At 57.1% G+C, this 24,785-nt stretch overlaps 8 protein-coding genes across 8 annotated transcripts; 5 read left to right on the forward strand and 3 right to left on the reverse strand.

Annotated features, from left to right (window-relative positions):
- Nucleotides 1-180: 180 nt before the first annotated feature.
- On the reverse strand, nt 181-1,991 carry J3D65DRAFT_545348 (major facilitator superfamily domain-containing protein; the record flags this gene model as incomplete). The annotated part of the gene is made up of 5 exons (XM_066796760.1): nt 181-289; nt 345-463; nt 517-624; nt 671-1,732; nt 1,782-1,991. The coding sequence occupies 5 exons, from the start codon at nt 1,989-1,991 to the stop codon at nt 181-183; spliced, it is 1,608 nt and encodes a 535-aa protein (XP_066659235.1).
- A 1,008-nt stretch (nt 1,992-2,999) lies between these two features.
- Nucleotides 3,000-4,455, forward strand: J3D65DRAFT_608165 (uncharacterized protein). Its single transcript, XM_066798549.1, has 3 exons — nt 3,000-3,237; nt 3,285-3,484; nt 3,535-4,455. The coding sequence occupies exons 1-3, from the start codon at nt 3,059-3,061 to the stop codon at nt 4,278-4,280; spliced, it is 1,125 nt and encodes a 374-aa protein (XP_066659236.1). The 5' UTR covers nt 3,000-3,058; the 3' UTR covers nt 4,281-4,455.
- A 52-nt stretch (nt 4,456-4,507) lies between these two features.
- On the forward strand, nt 4,508-5,909 carry J3D65DRAFT_608167 (ATP synthase delta subunit-domain-containing protein). Its single transcript, XM_066798550.1, has 4 exons — nt 4,508-4,816; nt 4,998-5,312; nt 5,369-5,458; nt 5,509-5,909. The coding sequence occupies exons 1-4, from the start codon at nt 4,661-4,663 to the stop codon at nt 5,620-5,622; spliced, it is 675 nt and encodes a 224-aa protein (XP_066659237.1). The 5' UTR covers nt 4,508-4,660; the 3' UTR covers nt 5,623-5,909.
- A 466-nt stretch (nt 5,910-6,375) lies between these two features.
- J3D65DRAFT_608170 (vacuolar ATP synthase subunit B) lies at nt 6,376-8,477 on the reverse strand. The gene is made up of 5 exons (XM_066798551.1): nt 8,234-8,477; nt 8,092-8,176; nt 7,822-8,039; nt 7,180-7,771; nt 6,376-7,128 (listed from the first exon to the last, which is right to left on the reverse strand). The coding sequence occupies exons 1-5, from the start codon at nt 8,333-8,335 to the stop codon at nt 6,539-6,541; spliced, it is 1,587 nt and encodes a 528-aa protein (XP_066659238.1). The 5' UTR covers nt 8,336-8,477; the 3' UTR covers nt 6,376-6,538.
- A 3,003-nt stretch (nt 8,478-11,480) lies between these two features.
- Nucleotides 11,481-13,236, forward strand: J3D65DRAFT_608177 (LIM-domain binding protein-domain-containing protein). Its single transcript, XM_066798552.1, has 4 exons — nt 11,481-12,003; nt 12,054-12,347; nt 12,397-12,853; nt 12,921-13,236. Exons 1-4 carry the CDS (start codon nt 11,596-11,598, stop codon nt 12,926-12,928), a joined length of 1,167 nt encoding a protein of 388 aa, XP_066659239.1. The 5' UTR covers nt 11,481-11,595; the 3' UTR covers nt 12,929-13,236.
- A 497-nt stretch (nt 13,237-13,733) lies between these two features.
- On the reverse strand, nt 13,734-14,773 carry J3D65DRAFT_608183 (uncharacterized protein). Its single transcript, XM_066798553.1, has one exon. It carries the CDS (start codon nt 14,717-14,719, stop codon nt 14,057-14,059), a length of 663 nt encoding a protein of 220 aa, XP_066659240.1. The 5' UTR covers nt 14,720-14,773; the 3' UTR covers nt 13,734-14,056.
- A 211-nt stretch (nt 14,774-14,984) lies between these two features.
- Nucleotides 14,985-15,925, forward strand: J3D65DRAFT_608184 (uncharacterized protein). Its single transcript, XM_066798554.1, has one exon. The coding sequence runs from the start codon at nt 15,101-15,103 to the stop codon at nt 15,893-15,895; it is 795 nt and encodes a 264-aa protein (XP_066659241.1). The 5' UTR covers nt 14,985-15,100; the 3' UTR covers nt 15,896-15,925.
- Nucleotides 15,926-20,611: 4,686 nt separating this feature from the next.
- J3D65DRAFT_1684 (uncharacterized protein) lies at nt 20,612-21,666 on the forward strand. Its single transcript, XM_066794229.1, has one exon. It carries the CDS (start codon nt 20,765-20,767, stop codon nt 21,476-21,478), a length of 714 nt encoding a protein of 237 aa, XP_066659242.1. The 5' UTR covers nt 20,612-20,764; the 3' UTR covers nt 21,479-21,666.
- Nucleotides 21,667-24,785: the final 3,119 nt, after the last annotated feature.

Raw genomic sequence — 24,785 nt, forward strand, 5'->3', positions numbered from 1 at the left:
GTGCTGCGCCTCAAAAGTAAGCAGACGACAAAAGACCGACGGACCCGCCCAGCCAAGTAAAATACAACGCTGAACCGAAACAAAACAAAAAGACCAAGAACATAGACGGAAATGCAACGGGGGTATCATCCATGCAACGCGCAGACACAAAGCCGCTCCGGCTCGCTAATCATCAAATGCTCAGTGGGCGAAGCGGAAATCGAGGCGCTTGTTGCCCTTGTCCTTTGTCGTGGAGAGGTACGCCTTCTTTTCGTCCACAGACATGGCGTCCCACGTCCGCTCGCGGTACCTGCAGAACCCATTAGACAACGTCCACGGTCAAACTAGGGAAGGGACGGACGTACCGATTGATAGACACGTAGAAGAACTTGGTGCCAGCAAATAGGACAAGATTCCACAGGCAGATGAAGATGAGGATTTTGTTTCCGCGCCGGTACAGTGGCATGTCGTCTTCGCGGTAGACCTGCGCGGGGTTGGGTCAGCGGAATGCCAGGGGGTGTTGACGGGGAGACGCACGTTTGCGCTGATGATGGCGCCGAATTGTACACACATGTTGTACAGGGCAGACGCGACGGTTCGGGTCCGCACGGTGCCGGCGTTGCGGCTGGTAATGGCGACGAGAATCTGCGGATATGAGCTGGCGCTCCTTTACTTGAAGTGGACTTCTTACCGCGTGGACGTAGGGGTTCCCCACGAGGAGCGCTATGACTATGTACCTTACGCCCGCAGCCGCTGTGCCGGGCAGCAAAAGTAGCATGACCAGCAGTGGCAGCGCCCATAGCTGGCTCACTGATGCCAGGATGAATCGCTCTCTGCGCTGTTCACTAAGCCAGGTCCAGAACAACAGCTGTGCAATGTACAGACACAAAGGCGGAATGGTCAGAAGATTGGTTTGGAAAGTGTCGAAACCAATCGATCTCAGCTGAAGTGTCATGTACGAAGTCATAGGGTGCGTCGGGACAAATGCGGTCAGGCCCAAAAGGTAGATGGGCCAAAGATGCCAATCCGTGAGACAGTCGTACAAGTTGGACAATGTAAGTGCCTGCCGGTTGTGCATGTCGCCCTTCGACGGGTCGTCGCGCAGGATACGGTTCACCATAATCTTCTCCTGGCGCTCAGTGAACCACCCATCCTCTCCGCGGAAACTGCTCGCCGTCTGGGTCGGCGACGGAGGCAGATAGAACCAAGAAAGGACGCCAATGACGCAAGTCAAACTCCCCTCGATGGCGAAAAGCCAGCGCCAACCTTCGAGCCCCCACATACCGCGAAGATGCAGAATCAAAAAGGCAAGGAAGGCGGAACAGATGTTGGTCCCTTGCGCAGACACCCAGAACCAACTCAGTCGCGTGGGAAGCTCCGACGATGTGTACCAGTAGCTGAGGTAGAGTATGTTGTCGGGGATGAAGCCTCCTTCAAGCAGACCGAGAAGGCAGCGGCAGAGGAGATATGACTTGCGGCCTTGAAGAAGCGACTGCATGCTGGCTACCACACTCCAAGAGATCATCTGGATCGGAATCAAGTTGTCCGCGCCAATCCATTTCGAAATGAGTTGCGAAGGGAGTTCTGCCAGCAGGAAACTGAGGAAGAAGATGGTCTGGCCCTTGTTGTAGTCGTTGGTAGAAAGGCCCAGGTCGTCCAGTAAGTTGTCAGACAGCGCTTGTTGAATGTTGCCCCGGTCCAGCTGCAGCGCAAAAAACATGATGCAAACCCACAAGCATATCTTCTTGTCAATCTGCGCGGAGTGAGCAAAGGCGTTGGGGTAGCCGGCCACTCAGACGTACCTTCTTGACCAACCTCTTCTCTTCCAGCGGCTCCCACTCAAACTCCGGATCCCATCGATGGATGCCTTCATAGCTGTCGACCGGACGGTAGTATTTTTCAATTCCCTCGGTTGCAAAGGCAGATTCCTCCCGTATGGTGACCAGCGGAGCTTCCTCATAGCGAGTGTCTGTCTTCTTGGCGTAACCTTTGGCGTCGATTGGAGATCCCATTTCCTGGTAGGCGCTAGCCTCGCAGGCTATCAGGTGATATTGAGACGAATTCCATGGTGATTCCTGAGAGGGGCTGCCCAAGTAGTCCGTGCCTGCTTCTGCTATGTGGAGCGATCTGGGGGTGCGGCGGCCATGGCGGTTGGGGAGAGGCATGTTGTGGAGAATCCGGAGTACGAAATCAGGGGGCGCTCAGAGGATGCACCAGCGACTGGTCCAAGGTACCCCGGAAATACGAACAACAAAGGGGACAGGCAGAAAGAGGGAGGCTAAGGGGGACTAGAACAAAGTGGTTGGTGAAAAGGGCGTCTTGATATCGATATGGCGGCCATGTTGGGAGGTGATGCAAGCACGCAAAAAGACTGGGCCATGATGTAGCAAGACACGACCAGGCGAGGGCGTCGCGTCGCGGTGAGGAGGGTCGATTTGGGAGCGTGCATTGTCCCGCAATTGCGTGATTGCGCCGGTGGCTCGCGTGCAACAACACCATGCAGCCATGAGACAGCTCCCTCGCTTGCACTTGGTGCTTCTCGACTCTGGTCCGGCGAGACATGGCAGAATGCTAAATCATCTGGTGTGCACAGCAGGCCTTGGTTGCTTGTTTTCTGTGGAGGTGCAATTTGGCTTTCTCCACGTCCTCGAGCTTCCGAACCAGGCTGACCGTGCATAAGATGGACAAAAACCCCGCCCCAGGCAGCCAGTAGAGGAACGTCAAGCCATAGATATATCACGTGAAACATCATGACTTGGACAATCGCTTCGCCATATCGCGGCTACGGCTGCAGGTTCCCATGACGGCAAAGCTCCCAAGTTGACGCGACTTCCGTGGCAGCTGATTGGAGGAAGCCCTTGAAACGGCGTCGTTGTCTTCATCGTCATTGGACTGAAACATTGCAGAACGGTGCTCCCCGCCGTCATGTTGCCATGTTGGCGTGTCGTGTGAGAATCCAGGAGATACGGGCACTCGTGTCTTGTTAATCGTTCTTGGTACTTAACCTTCTGGCGCCGCCCATCGAAGCTCGACATCCTTCTTGGTTTTGAAAGACAGCTGCTTTTGATTCGACTTCATCATGGCCCCAATTGCCGTTGAGACTCCCCAGCAACAGGCTCCCGTTCGTGGACCTATTGATTACAAAGAGGCCTTCATCACCGGCCCCAAGGCTTTCAAGAGGGACATTGAGGAGCATGGCTCGGAGAACCAAGCTCCCGCTTCGTACCCCCACTACCTGCCTACGTGGGATCCCAAAGTGTAAGGAGTCTTGGACAGGTAGCTGCGAATGTTTCTGACAAGATCAGGTACCCACCTCTGCAGCCATTTGAGCACTACGAGCACGGCAAAGACGCCGACCCTACCTTTCCTCATCTCTTCGCCAATGGAACCCACAGGCCACTGGCTCCCAAGATCGGTTCGGAGGTGAATGGAGTGCAGCTGAGCAAGCTTTCGGATAAAGGAAAGGATGAACTGGCTCTCTTCATTGCCCAAAGAAAAGTGGCAGGTACGCAGACTGGATGCGACGACAGTGGAAAACATGCTTACCTTTCGCAGTATTCCGCGACCAAGACCTCGCAGACATCCCCATCCAAGAGGCCTTGGACTTTGGCGGCTACTTTGGTCGTCACCACATCCATGTCTCTAGTGGCCAGCCAGCTGGGTATCCAGAGGTTCATCTCGTCCACCGTGGCGCCGAAGACACGATTGCTCGTGATTACTTCACCACCAGAACCAACTCCATCACATGGCATTCGGACGTGACTTTCGAAGCCCAGCCTCCTGGCACCACGTTCTTGTATGTCTTGGACGGTCCGGAGGCAGGTGGTGACACGATCTACGCGAGCATGACCGAGGCATACAACCGTCTCTCGCCGGAATTCCAGAAGCGTTTGCATGGTCTCAAGGCAATCCACTCTGGCTTCGAGCAGGCCGAGAATAGTCGTTCCCGTGGAGGTGTGGTCCGTCGCGAGCCAATTGCTACCGAGCATCCTCTTGTGCGGACGCACCCGGTGACGGGAGAAAAGGCCCTGTTTGTGAATGCGCAGTTCACGCGCCAAATCGTGGGCCTGAAGAAGGAAGAGAGCGACTTCCTCTTGAAGTTCCTCTTCAACCACATTGCCATGGGCGCCGACTTCCAGGTGCGGCTCAAGTGGGAAAAGGGTAGCGTCGTGGTGTGGGACAACCGCGTCGCGGTTCACACTGCGATCCTGGACTGGGACGACGGTGCGAGGCGCCACTTGGCTCGCATCACACCGCAGGCGGAGCGTCCGTATGAGACACCGTTTGAGGAGAGAAAGTAGGCGTCGAGGGGTTTTCGGCTTTGATCAGCGTTGATAGCGTGATGATGCGATGAATTCAATCTTTTGAGCGGGTCTAGATGAGCCAGACGAGATGCAGGAGCTTCAAAAATTGAACCAGATGAACAAGCGAGACCTTTATTGATTAGCATGCCAATCGAATGACATGTCGGAAGAGATCGAGGTGTTGAAGTGACTTCGTGGGTGTAGAAAGGAATCCGATTCCAGCCTGCACGGGCGCCAAGCCAGGTGCTAAGTCAGCCTTTTCGCCGGCAACGCACCTCCACCATCGGAACTTCAAGTCCTGCTGCTGCTCAACAGCACCTCGACGGACAACGCCGCCACTCACGCCCACCACATCGAATCTCCGCTCTCCGGCCATCATGTTTGCAGCCCGGTTCGCGCGGTCCGCCGCAGCTCGCGCCTCGTCGGCCACCGCTCCCCGCGTCGCCGTCAGGAGCTATGCCCAAGCCGCCGCACCCTCCACCAAGCCGCCCGTTGCCCTGTTCGGCGTCGACGGCACCTACGCGAGCGCTCTGGTACGTCTCCCCCGCCCGAGGAGATGCCAATTGAAGAGATGGATGCAATTGGGCCGGTACGCCCGCGGCGAGATGAGATGGAAGCAAAGGGACCGTGGCTCGGAACCGGGAAGCAAATGGCGGGGAAATTTGGACCCAGAAGAGACACGCTGACGGCTTCGCTTTTGCGATCTGACGACAGTACACGGCCGCGGCCAAGACGTCCTCGCTCGAGCCCACGGCCAAGGCCCTCGAGAGCCTCGCCGCCGTCTTCAAGAGGGACCCCAAGCTGACGCAGGTCCTGTCGTCGCCGTCGCTGTCGCCGGCCGACAAGAAGGCCATTGTCGCCGAGCTCCAGAAGAACGTTGGCGCGGACAAGGACGGCCTCATCAAGAACTTCCTCGAGACGCTCGCCGAGAACAATCGCCTCGGTGTCTTGGAGCCCGTGACTGAGAAGTTCACCGCCCTCATGAGCGCCTACCGCGGCGAGGTCGAGCTCAACGTCACCAGCGCTGCTGTACGTCCACAATTCGAATGAGAGAAATCCAACGTCGGTCGCTGACTCTTTCGCAGCCCCTCGACAACAAGGTGCTCAGCCGCCTCGAGGCCGCCGTCTCCAAGTCGCCCCTCGCCCAGGGCAAGAAGCTCAAGGTCGTTACCAAGGTGAGACGACCCAGCACCAACCTCCGTCAAATCTGCTGACCGCGGTGCAGGTCAACCCGGACATCAAGGGCGGTCTGGTCGTCGAGGTCGGCGACAGGACCATCGACCTCAGCGTCTCGTCCAAGATCGCCAGGCTGAACAAGCTCCTCCAGGACGCTTTGTAAAGTGCCGCACGCAATCTAAACTCTTGGTCGCGCCTGGGACAAGAAAGGACAGGACGATGATGAGGCAAAGAGCGCCTGTGTATGCTAGATGCGGCGGCGACGGGCGGCTGCTTTGAGATGAAGGATGCATATTGGAAATTTTTCAATCTGGCATCCCAAGTGACGGGGATGGGAGAACCAACGAACTAGCTCAATCCGGCCCCAGAAGCAAGCAAGCAAGCATAGTGGATAGAGAGAGCGTCTGTTTGGAATGCAGTCAGTCTATTAGTGACTTACTCTCCGGTTGCCGCAAGCCACGCGCACGTCGGTGAGCACCGCATCTCACGCTGTCCGACGTCGTCGTCGTCGTCGTCGTCGTCGTACCCTATCCAGGTGCCGTGCCGTCTTTCTTTGATTGACGGCCCCCCTCCCTTTGCTCCCTCCAAATTTTCACAATCAGGCGCGAGAACATCTCCGAGCCAGCCTGGGCACCTTGTTTCCCCTCCTCTTGCGCTATCATTCCGTCTGGGTAGACAGACATCACTGCAGGCTCTTCTCTCCCTCCTCCCTACCTTGTACACTCGAGCCTGCCTCCGTGAGATTAGACAATGAAGACACGCCGTAGACAAGCAGATCGGGAGAGACGGGAGAAAAGACAGCATGGAGAAGTACGGTAGATACCTATGTAAGGAAGGAGGGAGGGAAGAAAAAAACTACACGTAATTGTTTACACAAAACCGACCAAGACCAACCACTCAGCATCCACCCACCCACCCACCCCTTCCAGCACCTTCCTGTCTGATACACGCTGCGCTGCTACTGCTGCTGGTGCTGCTCAACTCGCCCAATTGATCATCAAATTGCAAGTCTCTCCGTCATCATTCCTCTTCCCATCCATCAATGCATGCATACAATGAATGACGCCGCCAACCATCATTTACACGTCAACCAATGTCTCACCATTCTGCTGCTGCTGGGGCTGCTGGGCCTCCTCCCCATTCCCCTGCGGCTGAGCCTGCTCACCATCCTCAGCATTATCCCTCGTATCCTTATTCGGCTGCCTGCGCGCGCGCTTCTCCTCGGCGCGGCGCTGGTAGTAGACGTCGAGCACCTTGGCGGGGATGCGGTTGAGCAGGTCCTTGGGGTAGATGCGGAGCAAGCTCCAGGCGAGGTCGAGGGACTCGAAGATGTTGCGCGCCTCGTACGCGCCCTGGTTGATGAACGTCTTTTCGAACTTGTCGAGGAACTCGAGCGAGAGCTTGTCTTCGGCCGACAGCGCTTCCTCGCCGACGACGGCTTTCATGGCTGCGGCGTCGCGCCCGATGGCGTACTTGGCGTACAGCTGGTTCGACACGTCGCCGTGGTCCTTGCGCGTGCGGCCCTCGCCGATGGCCGACTTCATGAGACGTGAGAGCGACGGGAGCACGTTGATGGGCGGGTACACGCCCTTGTTGTACAGGCCGCGGTCGACGAAGATTTGGCCCTCGGTGATGTAGCCTGTCAGATCAGGGATCGGGTGCGTGATGTCTGGGAGTGGTGTGAGCTGCTGTTGCTAAATCTGCTGTCTGAGATGCTTACCGTCGTTAGGCATGGTCAAGATGGGAATCTGGGTGATGGAACCATTCCTTCCCTCGACACGACCCGCACGCTCGTAGATGGTGGACAAATCCGTGTACATGTAACCTGGGTAACCGCGACGACCAGGCACTTCTTCACGCGCGGCCGAGACCTCACGAAGAGCGTCACAGTAGGACGACAGGTCGGTAAGAATGACCAAGACGTGCTTCTCGAGCTGGTAGGCGTAGTATTCGGCAGTGGTCAGGGCCAGACGGGGCGTGATGATGCGCTCAATGGTGGGGTCGTTGGCCAAGTTGAGGAACAGAGTGACGCGCTCCATGCTGCCGTTCTCCTCAAAGTCCTTGGTGAAGAAGCGGCTCGTCTCCAAGTTGACACCCATGGCACCAAAGACAATGGAGAAGTTGTCCTCGTGGCCGTCGTGCACGTCCTTTGTCGGCTTGCCGACCAAGCTAGCTTGTCTGCAAATCTGGGCGGCGATTTCGTTGTGCGGGAGACCGGCAGCGGAGAAGATGGGAATCTTTTGGCCACGGGCAATCGAGTTCATCGTGTCAATGGCCGAGATACCGGTCGAAATCATTTCTTCGGGGTACACCTGGGACAGGGTCAGCCAAGCTGCTTGCTCATAGTTGTTGCCACACCTACTCGAGAGTAAGGGTTGATGGGACTGCCGTTGATATCGAGATAGTCCTCGGCGAGCACCTTGGGGCCCTTGTCGATGGCGCGACCGGAACCATCAAAGATACGACCAAGCATGTCCTCGGAGACACCAAGCTTCATGCTGTGGCCCGAGAACTCGACCTTGGTCTTCTTGACATCGATACCAGAAGTGCCTTCGAAAACTTGTACTACGGCACGGTTTCCTGCGGATAGCGTCAGCACCGAGCTCTGCCTTGGACGTGTTGGATATCCCACCTCTAGCTTCCAGGACCTGGCCAGACCGCTCCGAGCCGTCGGGCAGCGTCAGAGATACGATCTCGTTGTAACGGGGAAATTTGACCTGTCATCGTCGCGTTAGCTTCCATGGAGTCGTTCAAAAGCTCGCTTGCAAACCGACATTGTCCAAGACGACCAATGGACCGTTGACACCGCCGATGGTGTTGTAACGTATCCTGGGCTTTACGGACATCATGCGGGGGTCTATCGGGGCGGGCGCCATGGTCGGTGGTGGTGTGTTTGTGGAGTCGAGATTTGGAGGAGCTGTGAGATTCGTAGGGAGGACGTCAGAGATAGCAGCCGGGTGCCTGCGACTGGTGGTTTGGTGTCGAGGTGCGGGTGGAGGTCGAGATGCAGCTTGGCAGCTCGACGTTGGAGGTCCGCTGACGGCATGGTACGTGCACGACGGACGGGTTGGGTTGGTCGGCCTGGAATTAATGAAAGCCCCGCCATCCACCCATGCATGCCTGAGGTGAGGACGGCACGTTCAAGACCAACGCCAACCTTTGCAGCCTCACCCACCTGGACGCTCATTGGGTTCATTGCCATTAAACAGTGCGAGTTTGGGACCTCACGGTGAATGGGCAGCATGGATGAACAGTAGATACATCACGTGGCGAAGCACAGAGAAAGTGTGTTCAGAAAATTTATTTATTCTTTGTTCTATCATGAAAAGTTGCGAGGCTGTCACGGTCAAAATCTGCGAGCACAGTTAGCTTTGGTCCACCGCAAGTGACTTGAAAACATGTGCTTTGTGTGTGGAGTCAGACATCCAAGGAAGATTGAGCCCTCATTGTCCGTCTAAGATGGGTTCTTAAGCGACGGCTAGAGTGAAAACTGCGAATGTGGTATAGATTTCATCATGAGAAGGAAGGCAGAAGCAGAGAAAAATGCACTGACCTGGCAAGATGGGCTGTGAGCGGTGCGGGTAGTGCGACGACAGCACCGAGGGCAGGCCCTGACAGAAACTTCTCAACATCAGAGATTGTGCGCCAGGGCCGTCCGTGTGCCAGAAATGGCGTCGCGTCCAAAGGTGTGCGAATGTGGGTGTGGGCGGTGGGCGGGCGATTGAAAGGTCACTAGGAGAACTAGAGCATGTCAGCGAAGAGTTCTGGAGAGCTCGTTGAATGCAATGCGACGGCAAGTCTTGATCAGACAGCGTTTACTGGCAAGTAGCAGGTCTCGTGCGATGGAGACCCGGACAGACGTTTTCTTCAAGGTCGACTCAGTTGGGAAAAGAAGACAATTGCTTGGGTGTCATCATGAAAGGGTGCGCGTCGCATTGAGGGAGGGGGGAGCTTACCGTCAAGGAATGCAGAGAGGAGAGAAAGGTAATGGTGGTGTTGAGTCGCGAGAAAATCCGCGTCGAATCTTATAGCGAGGCCTCGGAGAAACCTTCGGCGGGCTTAACCCGATTCGGAGCGACGGCCGCCCGACGGCAGCCCTCGTCAGGTCCAGTCCACCCACCTGCACCCAGTCCCAGTCAGTCAGTGAGCAGAGAGAGCCTGAGCCTGAGCCTGCCTGCCTGCCTGCCTGCCAGCCAGCCAACCTCCACCGGCTGTCGACACTTCATCTCGTCCTCGCCCATCATCGAGCCCGCCCGCATCGGCCCCCAGATCCGCTCTTTTCAACCTCCAGGATCGTCTTGACATGGCCGACGCATCGCTCTGCTCCCTGTGACTGTCTCCCCGACGCCCATTGCGCCCGGCAACCCACGCTCGCTCGCTCGACCGCTCTCCTCACCGTCGCGCCCAACCTCCTGTAGACGCATGCGCGACAATCCCCCGATCCTCAACCGCCAACGGTACTTGGTCCCTCGAGCGTCCCTCTGCAGTCGCCTACACGCCGTGTTTGCGCGAGGTGGCTCATACCACTCAGTCACCTGCTGACCTCCGATCGCAACTGTCAGCTCCGGTAGTTGCCGCCGCGCCGTGGTACCCTGACCGCACTCCAACACCCAAACCCAACTCAACTCTCTCGCCCTCACCACGCCCTCTCTTCCACTCTTCAATCCGACGCTCGGTTCCGCCCTGCCGCCTCATCGCGCCGCGGCCTCGCATCGCCGCCGACTGTGCCTGATTCCTTTGCCCGCTCACCCTGCACAGACGCCGGCCCTCGACGCCATCGCTCCACCACCGTTCGTGTGGCATATTTTGGTCCCCGCCGACACACTCGAAGCACAAGAGGCCATCTGTAGCCACCGACCCTTGCGGCACTCCAACGGCCCTCGGCACCAGCAGTGACCGGGGGGTTTTCCCTACAGGCCCTGGGAGATAGGTCGTCGCTGCTGATATAACCTCCCAGTGTCAAGATGATGGCGAGTGCTTACCCGCATCATCCTGGTGGTCTGCAGCAGGCCGGAATACCTCATGGGCAGCCCATGGGTCCGGGACCTGGGCCCAATCCAGGACATCCAATGGGCCCTCAAATGCACGGCATGCATCCAGGCGTATCTGGACCGAATGGACCGCACGTCTCTCAGTCGGGTCCGATGATGGGCATGCAGCCGGGAATGGGCGGTCCTGGTCCCAGCGCGCATGCTCTCCAACACCTCACTCCCCAGGCACACATGTTCCACCAACAGCCCCAGATGTGTAAGTGTCTCTTCTCCGCCATTCTCTTCTCTACTTGCCTGCTGACTCGTTCCCAGTCGCATCGAATCCAGCCATGGCCATGCAGCAACGGCAGCAGATGATGCGCCAGCATCAGATGCTCCAGCAGCAACAGCAGCAGCAGCAGCAGCAAAATGGCATGATATTTCCCGGTCAGACAAGCCAGGGCCTGACACCTCAACAAATAGCGGCAATGCAGGCTACCAACCCTCAACTGCAGGTTCCCCTGCCGCAGCATATGCGCCAGCAGCTTGCGCAGCAACAAGCGTTGCAGCAGCAGCAACACGCGCAGGCACAACAGCAAGCTCATCAGCAACAGATGAGTCAACAGCAGCAACAGCAGCAGCAGCAGCAAATGTTGGCGCAGCACACTGCCGCAATGCAGCATGCGGCATCGCAGCAGAGTAATCCAGGTCAAGGCGGTCCCCAGGGCCAGCAGGGTCCCCAGGGTCAACCTGGGCAAATGAGACCGCAGCCACCGGGAATGCAGCCAGGCCATGAAGCTCAGGCATCACCAGCACAACCGCCGAGTCAGCACCACACTCCGCAGCAGACTCAATCACAACCTCAACCTCCGCCCCCGACTCAGGCACCCACGCCTCATCAACAAGGGCCTCAGCCTCCAGGTCCTCCTCCACCGCAGCAGGGGCCTCAACCACAGCCTCAGAATCCTCAACAGATGCAGCAGCAGCAACATGCTCAGCAACAGCAGCAGCAGCAGCAGCAAGCGCAGCAGCAGCAACAACAACAGCAGGCGCAGCAGGCTCAGCAGCAGCAGGCTCAGCAGCAGCAGGCTCAGCAGCAGCAGCAGGCTCAGCAGCAGCAGCAGGCTCAACAGCAACAGCATCAGCAAAGACACCAGCAGCTCTTGATGCAACAGCGCCAAGCTCAACAGGCTCACAACGCACCGGATAGGATATACGGCGTTTCCATATTGAAGTTGTTGAATCTCGCAGACCACCTCAGTAGGTTTACGTCGAACCGGCAGCCAAACGATCTGGCTTACTGGAAGGGCTTTGTTGGTCGCTTCTTCACCGAGAATGGTGTCTTCAAACAGACTCTGCTCGACTATGGCGCGCAATCAGCTGCTCCTGGCTCCAAGAACTTTGAAATTTGCACGCTGGCTCTACCACGATACTTTTACACACAGTTTCAGAGCGGACTGGACAATTTGCAGCTGACAATGGACGGTTTAATTGAGAAAGAGCTCGGGAACGCATGTCACTATGTCGAAAGTGCCCGCGCCAAGTTCATCTACTGGTACAAGAACGGAACTCAGGTACAGTGCCAGTCTCCAGGCGTCCCTTTACACCATGCTGACTCTTTCAGGTTGTACACAACGGCAAGCTGAGCGCCATGTTCGACCAGGCTGATAAGATCAACCTGCTTTCATTCGAGACTCAAGAACATCAGCAGTACTTGCCACGCTTGCAGCTGGACTCGCTCTTCCAACAGAGATCTCCGCAGCAAAACATGCAAGTCTCTCCGAAGATGAGCAAAAAGAATGCGCCAAACCAGAGGAACCAGCGCGCGCGCGGGGAACCGACACTCCTCTTGTCCGAGCTCATCGAAGCGCCGGTTTCGTCGTGGGGGATTGCCAATTCGGTGTTACAATTTCTTGAAGTACGTCAACTGTCAGATTTTAGCGAAACCAAGGCTGATATCATCTTAGGTTGGCGAGACGTTGACCAATATGCAGGAGCTATTTGCTCACTATCACCAGAACCCTGGGACCACGCCTGCGCAAGCCATGACGGGCTTCGTCGCCTCTCTCGGCCCGCAGCCAAACCAAGCTGGGCCGCAAGGTAATCAGATGCAGCAGCCGCCTCATCACCTCCAGCAACAACAGACGCCGCAGATCAACGTGCCTCCGAATGGCCCAGTCCCGAACAATGCTCAGCCGGGGCAGCGAACACCAGGCACCATGCCTGGCGGCATCCCCAACGTACCGCACCCAGCGGCAAACCCGCAGTTCATGTCGCCCCACATTGCAAATCTCCAGCAGTTCCCTGGCGGACTCAACCCGGCTGTGAACGGATCACCGCATCTCGCTGGCCAGACTCACACGCCGTCCCCAGCTCAGGGACACATGCAGGCCCCGGGCCTCGTGGCACAGCATAGCCAGCAAGGTACGAACAGCAGCGCAGCTGCAAGCGCAAACACCAGCCCAAACGTTAGTAACAAGAGGCGGCGCAGCACGGTGAAGACAGAAGGCGATGATGGAGGTGGAGATGCAAACGGAGCGAACCCGAATGCACCCAAGGTCAAGCCGAGTCCCAGAATGCCGCACAACAACAAGCGGCTGAAGGGCAACCCGTTGGGATGATTGGCGCACCCAGCACCGCAACCTCGGAAGACGGACGGCATGTTCACGAGATCTTGATGGGCTCCACAGAGACGATTGACGACGAACGGGCACGACGTGGTCGGGTCGAGGGCTGCCACGGACGAGGCGCCAGGCCAGGCCAATGCATCATGTCGCGATGACATTGATATAACCCCCCCCCCCCCCAAAAAGCTCGCCAGTCTGCTTTGGCCAGTGTCCAAAGCGGCTATGCGATTGATGCGGTTGGAAGTTTCCTTGGCGCTTACTACTATTGTTCATGTTGGGTACAGCAGCAGAATTCCCATTATTGCTTGTCGTTACAGGGCGAGTTGTAAGGCGAAATTGGGATATTTTCTTACGAGTCGGGAGAGGTTCTGCGACATTGTTCGATCATTGCGTACATTTGATATTGCGTCTGGTGTGCTGCTGCGGGCGTTTGGTGTGCGCATGGTTCCGAGAGTTTTCTTTTCATTCTTTTCCCCCTTTTACAGCGCGGCGTTTGTCTGCTACGAGTCATTGCGTCATACAGCTGCGGTCTATACTCTGCTCGCTCTCCCATTTTGGTCTATTTGGAACAGTCACTGGTCAATAACGTTATGCTCGAAAAATTCCTCACGCGTATTCTTGTCGACTCCTCAGGACGTCCACGCTTCGTCATGTTGTTTGGCTTTTTGAGTAGTATCTCCTTTTGAATTTTGATGGATGACGAATTCTCTGTACATTGCGAACGACATCTTCAGCAATTAATGGTTAGGCTGGGCGACGTTGATGCTGTCGGCTCCTCCTTTGCTTGGCTTGCGTTGGTGCTGTGGAACGCGAGCGTCACATGGGTCCTGAAAAAATCCAGTCGAGTCACGCGTTTGGTTCCGTCTCGGGCACGGCAAGGAAGACAGCAACCACTGACGAGATGGGGGCGTACGCGGCGGGATGCACACTTTTGCTCTGGGATCTGATTGGCTTTTGGCGCCCCGCTGTTGACTGGCGACGGGCGAGTACTAATTTTCCTTCACCTCTGTCGACGATTTCGCCCGGCTCCAGCGTTGTAGCAGTGTCGTTGTCGTTGTTTGCAATCCACAGCCATGATCCATGTGGTGAAGCGGACCGAGCCGAATCGAATTATATTCTTGTCCGACGAGACGGAAGTGGGTCGATCCCGTTGGGCGGGCGGGGGAGATGGGTGCGTCAACGGAACCCTCTGCTCACACAAACAATCCAATCGCCTGGTCGGCAGCGCAGAGCCGCATCTCCCTGATTTCCAGTCAGAGGCCTCCGTCCGTCCATCCATCCCAAGCCAAGCCATGTGAAGCCGCACCCAGCATATAGGCCATCGCCCTCCGCCGCCGCCTCTGCCGCCGCCGCCAACGCCGCCCTCCGCCGCCGAGAGAATCATCGTACGACTCGACTCGGACGCTGTAGCGACGAAGAAAGTGTCGACGTTCCAGCAGAGCGCGACCAACGCCTCTCCATACCTAGTCGAGGTTGCAGCGTCGAAGGATTCTCGTTGCTCGACCCAAACCAGTAAGCTCCCGCCCCCAGCTGCGCACCCGTCTCCAGTCGTGCCGTCGGGTATGATAAGGCTGAAAAATGATCTGATCTCCAACAAGTGGCCTCGTCGTCGCCGTCGTCCTCCTACTACCACCACCACCACCACCACCACCACGGCAATCATCCCGCGCAAAGCACTGCCTCGCGCTCGTCGGCCGCCGCCACCGCCGCAGCGTCGTCCGTCTCAGCCTCGTCCCGGCTGTCTTCTTCGTCGCCTTCTTCCCACCAGCACCAGCTGCCATTTGCTGCTGCGCTCCAGGACCAAGACCACGAACAGCAGCCCCCAATCCTGAGGTGGAGTAACGATGCGCATTCTGGTGGAGTCGGAGAGCGCCTCTTTGCTGCTCACTACTCGCTGAACCCCACCACCACGGCGGGGGGCAGCACAAATCCCGACCATCCACAGCGGCAGCAGCAGCAGCAGCACCAACATCAGCACCAGCAGCAGCAGCTGTCGTCAGACTACCCTTATCCCGCCTCTCTTTCCTACAAGAGCACCTCGTACATGGATCCCTCGGGCCGGTCCGTCTCGGCCCACCACATGCACAACCACAATGGCTCCTCCTCGTCCCCATCGTCGCGAGGGGCCTACCACCACCACCATGCTGCCACCGCCGCCGCCGCACCCTCCGTGTCAGACATGGTCGTGCCGTCGCTCGACTACGACGCATCCTCGGTGGCCGAAAGCTCCGTCAACACGTTCAAATCAGGCCAAGGCCCCGCCAACCGCGTGCTGGAAGAAGGCCACGACGGCGTGCTGCAAGTGCCCAGCGCATCGTCCGCCTCCTCGCCACACAACACCACCGCCACGCACACGACGCCAAACGCCATCACCTACGACTGCGCCTTCAGCTTCCTCGGCTGCCGCTACTACGCTCCCGCTCCCGCTCCCGCCGCCGCCGCCGCCTCTCCAGCTGCCACGGCCGCCGCCGAGGCAGAGTGGAAAACGCACGTCCTCTCGCACTTCCACACGCACAGCCCGCCGCGCAAGGTGTCGTGTCCGCTGTGCGACTGGGGCTTCGAGCACGCGTCGGACGGATCGCGCGCCTGGGACGTGCGCATGAACCACGTCGCGGCGCACCACCGCGCCGGGCAGCGCCTCTCTCTGTCGTCCGACGGAGCCTGGGTCGATTCCAATCTGTTCCGCTATCTGTGGCAGAAGCGCATCATCAGCGACGCCGAGTATCAGGATCTGAGCAGCGGCGGCGCGCTGAGGGGGCCGCGGATGGCGACCATGGGGCAGCAGGTGGAGGGGAGGAGGGGGAGGCGGGAGTGGGCGGCGAGGAGGGTTGGGTCGTGATCATTTTTCTTGTCATCTTTTCTTTTCCTTTCTCTTCTTTCTCTCTCTCTCTCTCCTGTCTCATTCATCCAGCACTCAGATTAGCGGCGATTGATACCCCCTTCCCCAGATTGTTAGTTGCATTCCATACGCGGTTGGATTAGCTAAACGTACCGTACTCCTCCTCCTCCTACACCACACGTGCACCGTTGGCTAAATTAGCCCGCCCCAACTCCTTCACACTTCCACCCCCCCACCCCTCCCCCTTTCCCTCCTCTCCCTTCTCCACCGCCAACAGTACGCGCGGCACCACAAAGCAATTCCCCATCCCACCTTCTTTTCCCCATCCCCATCCCCATCCCCTTCGTTCCCAAATTGGACAAGGAGAGGGTAAAAACACGACGATGACGACGACGACGAGAATAACGATTACAATGATGAGGTCAAAGCAGCAAACATGCGCGCGTTCGTGCGCCCGCGAGTATTGCAACAAACGAACTTCTACATGCGTACCCGTTGACTCATGACCTATGACCTATGACTTATGACTCATGTGATGTGGTGCCCACGGCGTAAAATGACGGGTGAATTGACGGGGTTAGTTGATGGGCGGTGGCAGGCCAAAGTTCTCGCGTGCGCGCGTGCGTGCGTGCGTGCGTGCGAGGTGTACATAAAGTGTGGTCACAGATGGAGGACTTTTTTTTTTTTTTTTTTTTTTTTTTGCTTTTGGCTTTGGAGCGTTGCTTGTCTGCGTGACGCACGGATGCGGAAGGACTGAGCAACACCGAGTAAATCTGGCTCGGGAGGTAGGAGGTGTGGAATGGGAGTGGTCGGTCTGCTTCAGGCGCACGGAGTAGTAGTCGTCTTGTTCTAGGATCTGGCGGCACGAGAGATTACGAGTGCACTGGGTAGCGAGGGAACACTGGCGGAGAAAAGGGGGAGGAGGGATGATTTAGGCCGCTTGTGTAGGTGCCTGCCTAGCTGCCTGGCGTGTAGATGGCGGTGATTGGAAGGGTTGGGAGACTCGATGCGAGTGACGGATGTGAGGAGTGGGTAGTGTATATATGCGTGTGTATATGGAGGTATGTGCGAAGACTAGGAAGTAGAGGATGGGTAGACGTGTAACAAGGACCACAGACGTGAGAGCGCCTTGCTGACTTGCCGCAGTCGACTTACCTAACTGTGACCGTGAGCTGTGCGTGCGGCTAAAACTCGCGCGCGCTTCGAGGACAGGAAAGAGACGCCACAGTAGGCATCGAAAGGAATGAGACTCGTGCAACTGCGACTGCACCCACGGAGCATCCGTCCACTGGTATAGCTGCGCCTCGGGGGTTTTCGTCAGCTGCAGAAAAGGATTGCCACTGCTGTCAACACCCACTGCGGCGCCAAAGCAGAACAGGAAGAGAAAATCTCAACCCACAACTAGCAGGCAAGCGACTCACCTTCGACTTTTTGCGGCACCTCCGGCCTCTTCCAATTGCCGCCACACCTTGCCTCCTCGCGCTCCACCTGGTCTAGGTCAGTCCAGACAGCCGGACCCACGTCCAGCAGACCCGCACAGGAAATCTCAGATTTCCCTTCCTCACCCCTACCCCTCCCTCCCTCCCTCCCCCTACCGCCCAGCCAACCCGGCCTATAGCCGCCCCTCATCATGCCTGGCGTTGTTCCCTGCCCTTGCTCTCTCGGGTGCGTCCCCTCCGAGGGGTAGCTGCTCCGGCGCACGTTTGCCGTCCTGGCCACTCGGGGCCAGAGGAGAGGCGCGGCGCCGCAACATTGAACGTCGTGAATGAATCAACGGCTTGTGAGGGCGACTGGGATCGCCGATGGCTGTGGGGCGTGCTTTAAGGGTCGGGCTGTGGCGCAAGAGGGGGAGAATGGACTGGCAGAGCACACTGGCTGGAAAAGGATATTTCCGGGCCCTCTGAGAACTGCAGCTGTAGGAAAAGATGATCAGCGATACTCAGCTGATGGTTCTCATGTGAGGTTTCTGGCCGTGTCAATTCCAGAGTGTGCAGTTGCCCGTCGTCTTCGCCACGTCCAGTTGCGCCTCACCTGCGGCGGCGAGCCACCCCGGCGCATCCTCCCACGCCTCACTGGCCTAGACCGGGGGCAAACGACAACTTCAGACGTAGTGACTGACACGACCAAGTGGCGGCAGCGGTGATGTGGCCGGGGTTGTAGGGACACGGATCTGCAGCGTCATCAGCCTGGTGGTTCGCTTTGTGGGGCCGCCCGGGCGGGTATGTGTGTGATGAATAAAAGTGGCTATGAATAGTGCGCCACGTGAAGAACGTTTTCCGTTGTTTCACAGATTGTTTCTGCCCGGCTCTGGGGGTCGTTGTTGGGGGGCCTTTTGATGGCACTTTTGATGCTCTTTTTCCTGCAGGTGCTTGCTGTGCAATGGTTGATCCTGCGTCTGAACATGCATGTGATGCTGCTGTCGAAGTTCCGGTCATTTGAAGACAGTGACGGCTCTTTCAGCCAGATCTGTTTCCACATGCCTCGTGCCGTGTCCATGGCCTTCAACGGCGATTGTCATACCAGCCAACTGTCATTCCCTCCGCGGCCCTTGCTTTTCTCTGGCGTAATACTGGATGCCGCCGGTACTCCGAGGGATTCCCACGCCTCATCCACAGAGCGGACGCAACTTCAAACGTCGGCATGATTCACGAGCGGTCGACAATGAGTCGTGGCAGGGGGTTTCCAAGGAGGTTTCGGTCATGGCCAGACGTAATAATGGCAGACGTGTGCGTTGGCGGCGCGCCGTCGGCGGCGGGGGGCAGGTGAGGCAATGACGCATGGATACCCACTGACTGGGCCGGAACAACAGCAGTCGAGGTTGGGTTTGCGTTTGAGATGAGGCGGGCGTATCCATCTCGGGTTGGGTGCGGGATGACGTAGGAGAAGCCGGTCAAGGTTCTTGACCGTCGCTGAGTTCTGCCGGGATGCTCGACCGCAAAACGTCGTTGCAAAACAGACTCGTGACTAAGCGACGTTGCGAAAAGTTTCCGCTTACAAGCATGTCTTCCGTTCGACAACGCTCTCGTTTGCTCCGACTCCCCTCACCAACACCCATCTTCGCATGTCAAAACGCTCTCGTTGAAGAGCTCTGCTGCGTGTTTTTTCAGGGCCTCGATGCTGATGTGTGCTTCAGCTTCCCAACGACGGCTTGGCCCTATCAGCCCCGGCGTTGGACAATGCTGGCCATTTCTTTCAACACCCACTTTGCATCTGTACACTCAGCTTCGGGTAGATGCAGAAATCCGTGGCACGTCTAGTTGTAGCTGGGAAGAAGTCTCCTCCTTGATCCCTAAAATCCCTTTACGTCTTCAAGAACTTGAATATTGTCTTATCCCATCTTTCGCTTGACTTCTACAAATCCAACAGGATTGCAGGTATTCTCCCTGATGTCTTCTCTTCAGAGAGTTTGTCAGGTTTTCCTCGTCTTCTCATTCTCGTCACATCGTGTGCTACAGCTTGTGCTCCCAAGTCCACTGGCCCTGGTTGATCGGACCCCTCCTCATCGAGCTAAGAGCCGCCGTCCTGCTCACCTGCTGCATCGCCATCAGCGCGCGCCAGAAACGGCGTGCCGGCACGCAGAAATTGAACGATTTGGTCTTCCCGTTTCTGTTCAACGGGGTTGAGCGGGAGAAGTTGGACGAATGGGACGAAATGCTTGAAATGCACGAGGTGGCCAGCGGAAGTGGGGATGAGGATAGCGCGTCGTATATGGAGGCGAGGGCGCGGCGGGTGCGTGTGAGGTTGCAAAGGGAGGGGAAGGGGGAGGGGGAGGGGGAGGGGAGGTTGAAGTTTGCTAAGGGGTGTGTGGTGATTGTGGCTGTGTTTATTGTTGTGTGGTGAAATGCAGCTCCTTTGGCGCAACTGTGTTTGTCGGCGACTACCTTCCCTAGATGCGGCTGCAGCCGGGTCTCATTCTTGTAGTACCCACTGCAGGAAGCAGACTGCGGGCTGATGTTTGGGAGCGATCATTGTTCAAAGCAGAGTGCGTAATAGACGACCTGGGATGGAGGCAGAGGCAGTCGAATCCAGAAAACGCCAGGCCATATTTGCGTACACAACGCAAAAGAAGAGATGAGATAAGAGTGACAGGGCCCTACTCACCGTCCAACGTATTTTACCTGATCATCGGCAATGTCTGCCAGTCAGGCCAGTCGGCAACTCCAAAACGAAACTGTAAAGCCAGCAGCAGAGCAGCGAGCATACGTCCACATGCATACCTACTTCCCCAGCACCCCTGAGCCAACTGCATTCGCGTCGCAAGAACACTGTTCACCAGGCGCAAGACCAACGGGAATAACAGCAAGCAAGCCAGCAAGCAAGCAAGCAAGCATCGGGTCAGGGGTGAAGCGGGAACTCGGCAGACGATCCGCGCTGTCGGGTCCTACCCGTACGAGACGGATACGCGCAGAGAAAGCAAACGAAGGGCCTCCCACTTCCCAACCACCAACTACCGAATCAACGAGCCGAGCAGCATCTGGACGGCGTGATGAGATGAGAGATGGAGACGAGCAGTGGGGTCGTCTGCGCGAAACGGCAACAAGATTGACTCGGGGGAGGGAGTAGGCAGGGCAGGGGAGTGGGCAAGCGCTGCAATAATGATCCAGCGTGCGTGGGTCGCGTTTGGTGCTGTCCGTCGCCGTCGGCCTGCCCTGCCCGAGGCTGCTATTCGTGGATATGACCTTGGGCCTTGTCCTTGTCCGTCGCGCTGGTCCGTGGGCTCGGTGATCTGAGGGCCGTGGCGGACCCAGACCAAAGGCTCGGACCGGCTGGTGCGCCTGTGTGCTGCGGGTAAGGTACGCAGCCGAGGGGAATTGTGGGTTTGGGACGGAATCTTTTCCGCAGATCGACAGATGGACGCTTTGGGGTTGTATGGGATTCTTCGTTGTGTCGATTGCCTGCGTATGCAGGCTCAGGGATAGAGCAGCGTGTTGTGGAGCGCAAATGGTGGCTGAGGTCGTGATAGGGATCACGACAGCTTTTGAATCTCGCTGCAACGGTGGACATCTGCTCCCAAAGCGCAACTGTAGATGCAGACGACTGCTCCCTAGGTGCAAGTGTAGTGATGAACGAACACTCCCATGGCTTTTGAGTGCTATGAAAAGGAAGTGTGGGATGAGCGCGGACAAGGTAAATGCTAAACAGGGAGGGGAATTAGCGCTGTCCACAGAAACAATATCAAGACAACTTCAAACGTCGCAACGAGTCGACATCGAGTCCTGTCTTCCCGTTATAGAAGAGGAGTACGTCGGCGGCGGTGCTGTGTGGACCGTTCGGGTGTCGAGAAGGGGATGGTCCAGGAACACCACAGGAGAGATACCAACGTCAAACGTCGCAACGACTCGATGTCGAATTCTGCTTTCCTATTATGGAAGAAGAGTGCGTCGGCGGCGGTGCTATGTGGACCGTTCGGGTAGCAAGGCAGAGATAGTCCAGGAACACCACAGGAGAAATACCAACTTCAAACGTAGCAACGACTCGATGTTGAATTCTGTTTTCCTGTTATGGAAGAGAGTGCGTCGGCGGCGGTGCTATGTGGACCGTTCGGGTAGCAAGGCAGAGATGGTCCAGGCACACCACAGATGAAGTGGAGTAGGAGTACCAACTTCAAACGTCGGAATGAATCGACGGCGAGACCAGCATTTCCTTTCCCGGACATAAGATCCTTGATGTCCTGGTTTCTGTGTGCTATTTGGACCGTGACAGAGCGAACGTGGCACCGGAGACGGCAGATGCATGGCCACGGCTGGGATGTCTTCGCCTCGTAACATGCAGACCTGATTTGTTTTCAATCACCTGCAGGTCTAGTAGACTCTTGTGACCCAAGGCGAATTCAATTGTCCAAGACTTCGAAACAGTGCTGATATGGCGTCATATCTGGGTTATAGGACAAGATCTGGACAAGACTTGGTGGCAAAGGGTACGGAGACGGGGATCCGGACGCAGATGAACCGGACGCAGGATGGATGGCCCATTTGCCCAATTGCAAGGGGCTCACTTGCAAGAAAACAACTTCAATCGTCTGACTGAGTCGAAAGTGTCTAGTGTGGGTGCTGCTCCGACCATTGTACGCGCCCCGTCACGTCAGCGCTTGAGCCGCATGCATATGGAGGGCGGGGGTCCGCGGACGACGAGCCTCGCCGGGCGTGGGCAGCGAAGTTGGGCAAAGGCAGACAGGGAAGCCGCAGTGGCAATGGGGGCGCGTGGATTGATGGGCCGTAGTCTGGCTGCAGTGCAGGGCAAAGACAAGTTCAAACGTCGTGCCTGAATCGATAAGTCGAACGTTTGCCTATCCAGGCTAATATCCGACGGCGGTCGTTGGGTGGACCGCATGGGAGCAACCTTGAGAAGTGGCGACGACAGGGAACACGGCTGGGTCCAAAATAAAAGATTAAATGCTGCCACTCGCGCGAGGCCAAAAGCCAACTTCAACCGTCGGAAATGAATCGAGGGTGTCAGGAGATGGCCTTTGGCGATTCACGACGACAGTGGCGAGCTGGCGCGGGGCCACACAGGGCGAGTCGAGGAACAAATTTTGGAGCATCTGGAATGAATCAGAAGCTGTTTTGGCTGACTCGGGGGGGTGGATTTTATTACCTGAAGGGCGGGCGTTTCGAGTCGAAGGATGAGAGGTGGTCGGAAGCGTGGGCCGAGGCATCGTGTCAAGCGACGCAATGCTGACTCTGAGCAAAGTGTCCATGACTTTTGGGCCTCAGTTAGCGCGGGCTTACGAGCCTGGTGTCGACGTCGTGCTGCGATACGCTGCGAGGCGACTCATGATGAAGAAATGCAGTGCGCGCGCGTCAGAGAGGGCTGGATGAGTGTGAAGGAAGGGTCAAGGTCGGCTTCAGCCCTGCCGCCACGGTGACGTCAGGTCAACGCTGGACGGGAATAACCTACAGCACGGTACGGGATGGGATGTACCTTACAAAACGACTGAGATAAGGTTGGTATCGTATGCCATCTTCCCGTATTTCATGGCAGTCATTGGACGACATGTACCGAACTGCAACAACATCACGTCTGCTGCTGACTTGCCGGCTTTCATCATTTCCGCTCAACACCACCTCATCGCCATCGACACGGCCATGCTGATGCCCGGACCAGCTCGTCGGCCGTCGGTGCCAGCTCCGTCCTCGCTTGCCGTCTTCGACGCTGCATGACATCTCGCGAGTCATAAATCCGCGGCGGAACCAGTACCGCGCAACAATATCGATGGACCACGACGACCGAAAAAAAAGGCGGCCCCCTTCCTCTTACCACTTGTCCGCCCCGCTTGACATTTTCCTTCCAGCCTCTCCTGCCCCTGACGCTTGACAATGACCGTCACCGACTCTGACACGGCTCGCTCTGCCTGCCTGACGCTACTGACTCTAGTGCTGACTTGATGACTTCTGGAAGCCCGCCGCCGCCGTTGCACGGTCCCGCTGCGTGCCATCCAGGCCACGCTTGCTTTTCCGCACCCGCGCCGTTTGTGGCGGCACCGCGCGCCCAGGACCAGCCATCCACCGGCCGGTTGCTGGGCGAGATGTGTGACGGGCACCTCTAGACCTCTGCGCACAGAAAGAGGCGTTATCTCACTCTGCCAACGTCGAACGTCGGGAAATGAGTCGAGGCCGTTGTTCGACCGCTCCATGGCGACGCCCACGTCATTAATTGTCCACCGTCAAACGTAGGAAATGAATCGAGCTCTTCCAGGCCCAAAAACAGCCTTGAAGCTGTCCATCGTCACGTGGAGCCGTTCGACCGAGAATTTCTGGTTGCTTCTACGCCAGCATGCCCAGTAAACCACGGCGTCATGTTGTCACCTTTGGAAAATCGTCCCACGATCTGGGATCTTCTGCGACCAGCCTCAAGAATATCAGGGGCCAGTTTAGGCGTGTCTTTCCCCTCGACAGACCCCTGATACGGAGCATTCAAGCCACCTCAGACTCCAGTACGTGCTCGAGAGCATCCAGAAGTCTCAAAGAGTAGTGACAGGGAGCATGTGAGCTCGCTCTTTCCGTTTTACTGCTTGATGTGGCACCGGGCAGCACCCAGGGCTTTTAAGAGCGAGGACAATCGAAATAGGAAGGCCGGCGTCGTGGGTGTAAGATTCCCAGACCATGTAAAACTGGAGGTTCCTTGCGAGCGGTAGTTCCAGTGGGCTTTTATATGAGTATCCTGCGGACTGCCTTCACGCCTTTCTTCCCAGCGAAATATGCTCTGGTTGAGACTTTTTCCCATTTCCATCACTCGCACAGTCGAAATTTCTCAAATCGCCCGGCTTTGGCTACGAGCTTCGATGCGGTCTCCCGGTCTCATGTCCTCTGCATAAAACATCACACCCCTTTTCTCCCCTTTGTTCTCCTGGTTTTGATCAACTTTAAAAATCTGCCCATCCAGTCTTGTCAGTCTCTTGCTTGCCGTCGACCGACCGCAGAACCAACGCCTATATGAAAGAGAACACGCCTATTCCTTGAAGCACCAAAACCAGTACAGTCCACTTGCCAGTCAGACCAAGAGCAAACCAGAAGACCAACCAGCTCCCTGGCCACGATCAGCCGCGCGTGAGGCTCCTCTGCCATCTTTCTATCGACTACTCGTGGTCAGGATCGGTCGTCTAGCTCAAAGTTTGCCCCCGTGGATGCAAGTCCAGTGCGCCCGTTTAGTTGACTGCTTCCCTCGCACTTTCCGAGCAGTTTCGCGTGAAGCTCTTTCTGGATTGGCTCAACTGGAGGCGGGGTCTAATGTGGTATTCTTCCACAAGCTCTGATGTCGAGGAATCGACTTGCCTAAAGCCATTTCCTCGTCATCTGTTGGGTCAGGGTCGTTCATCTCGGGGTTGCGAATGCGATCCTCCATTTCAAATTGTCGACCCCAGCTTGGGCGGATTTCAGCGACCTCTAGGTGG

This window comes from Phyllosticta citribraziliensis (assembly GCF_038025025.1).
Source record: "Phyllosticta citribraziliensis strain CPC 17464 chromosome Unknown J3D65scaffold_1, whole genome shotgun sequence".
NCBI lineage: Eukaryota > Fungi > Ascomycota > Dothideomycetes > Botryosphaeriales > Phyllostictaceae > Phyllosticta > Phyllosticta citribraziliensis.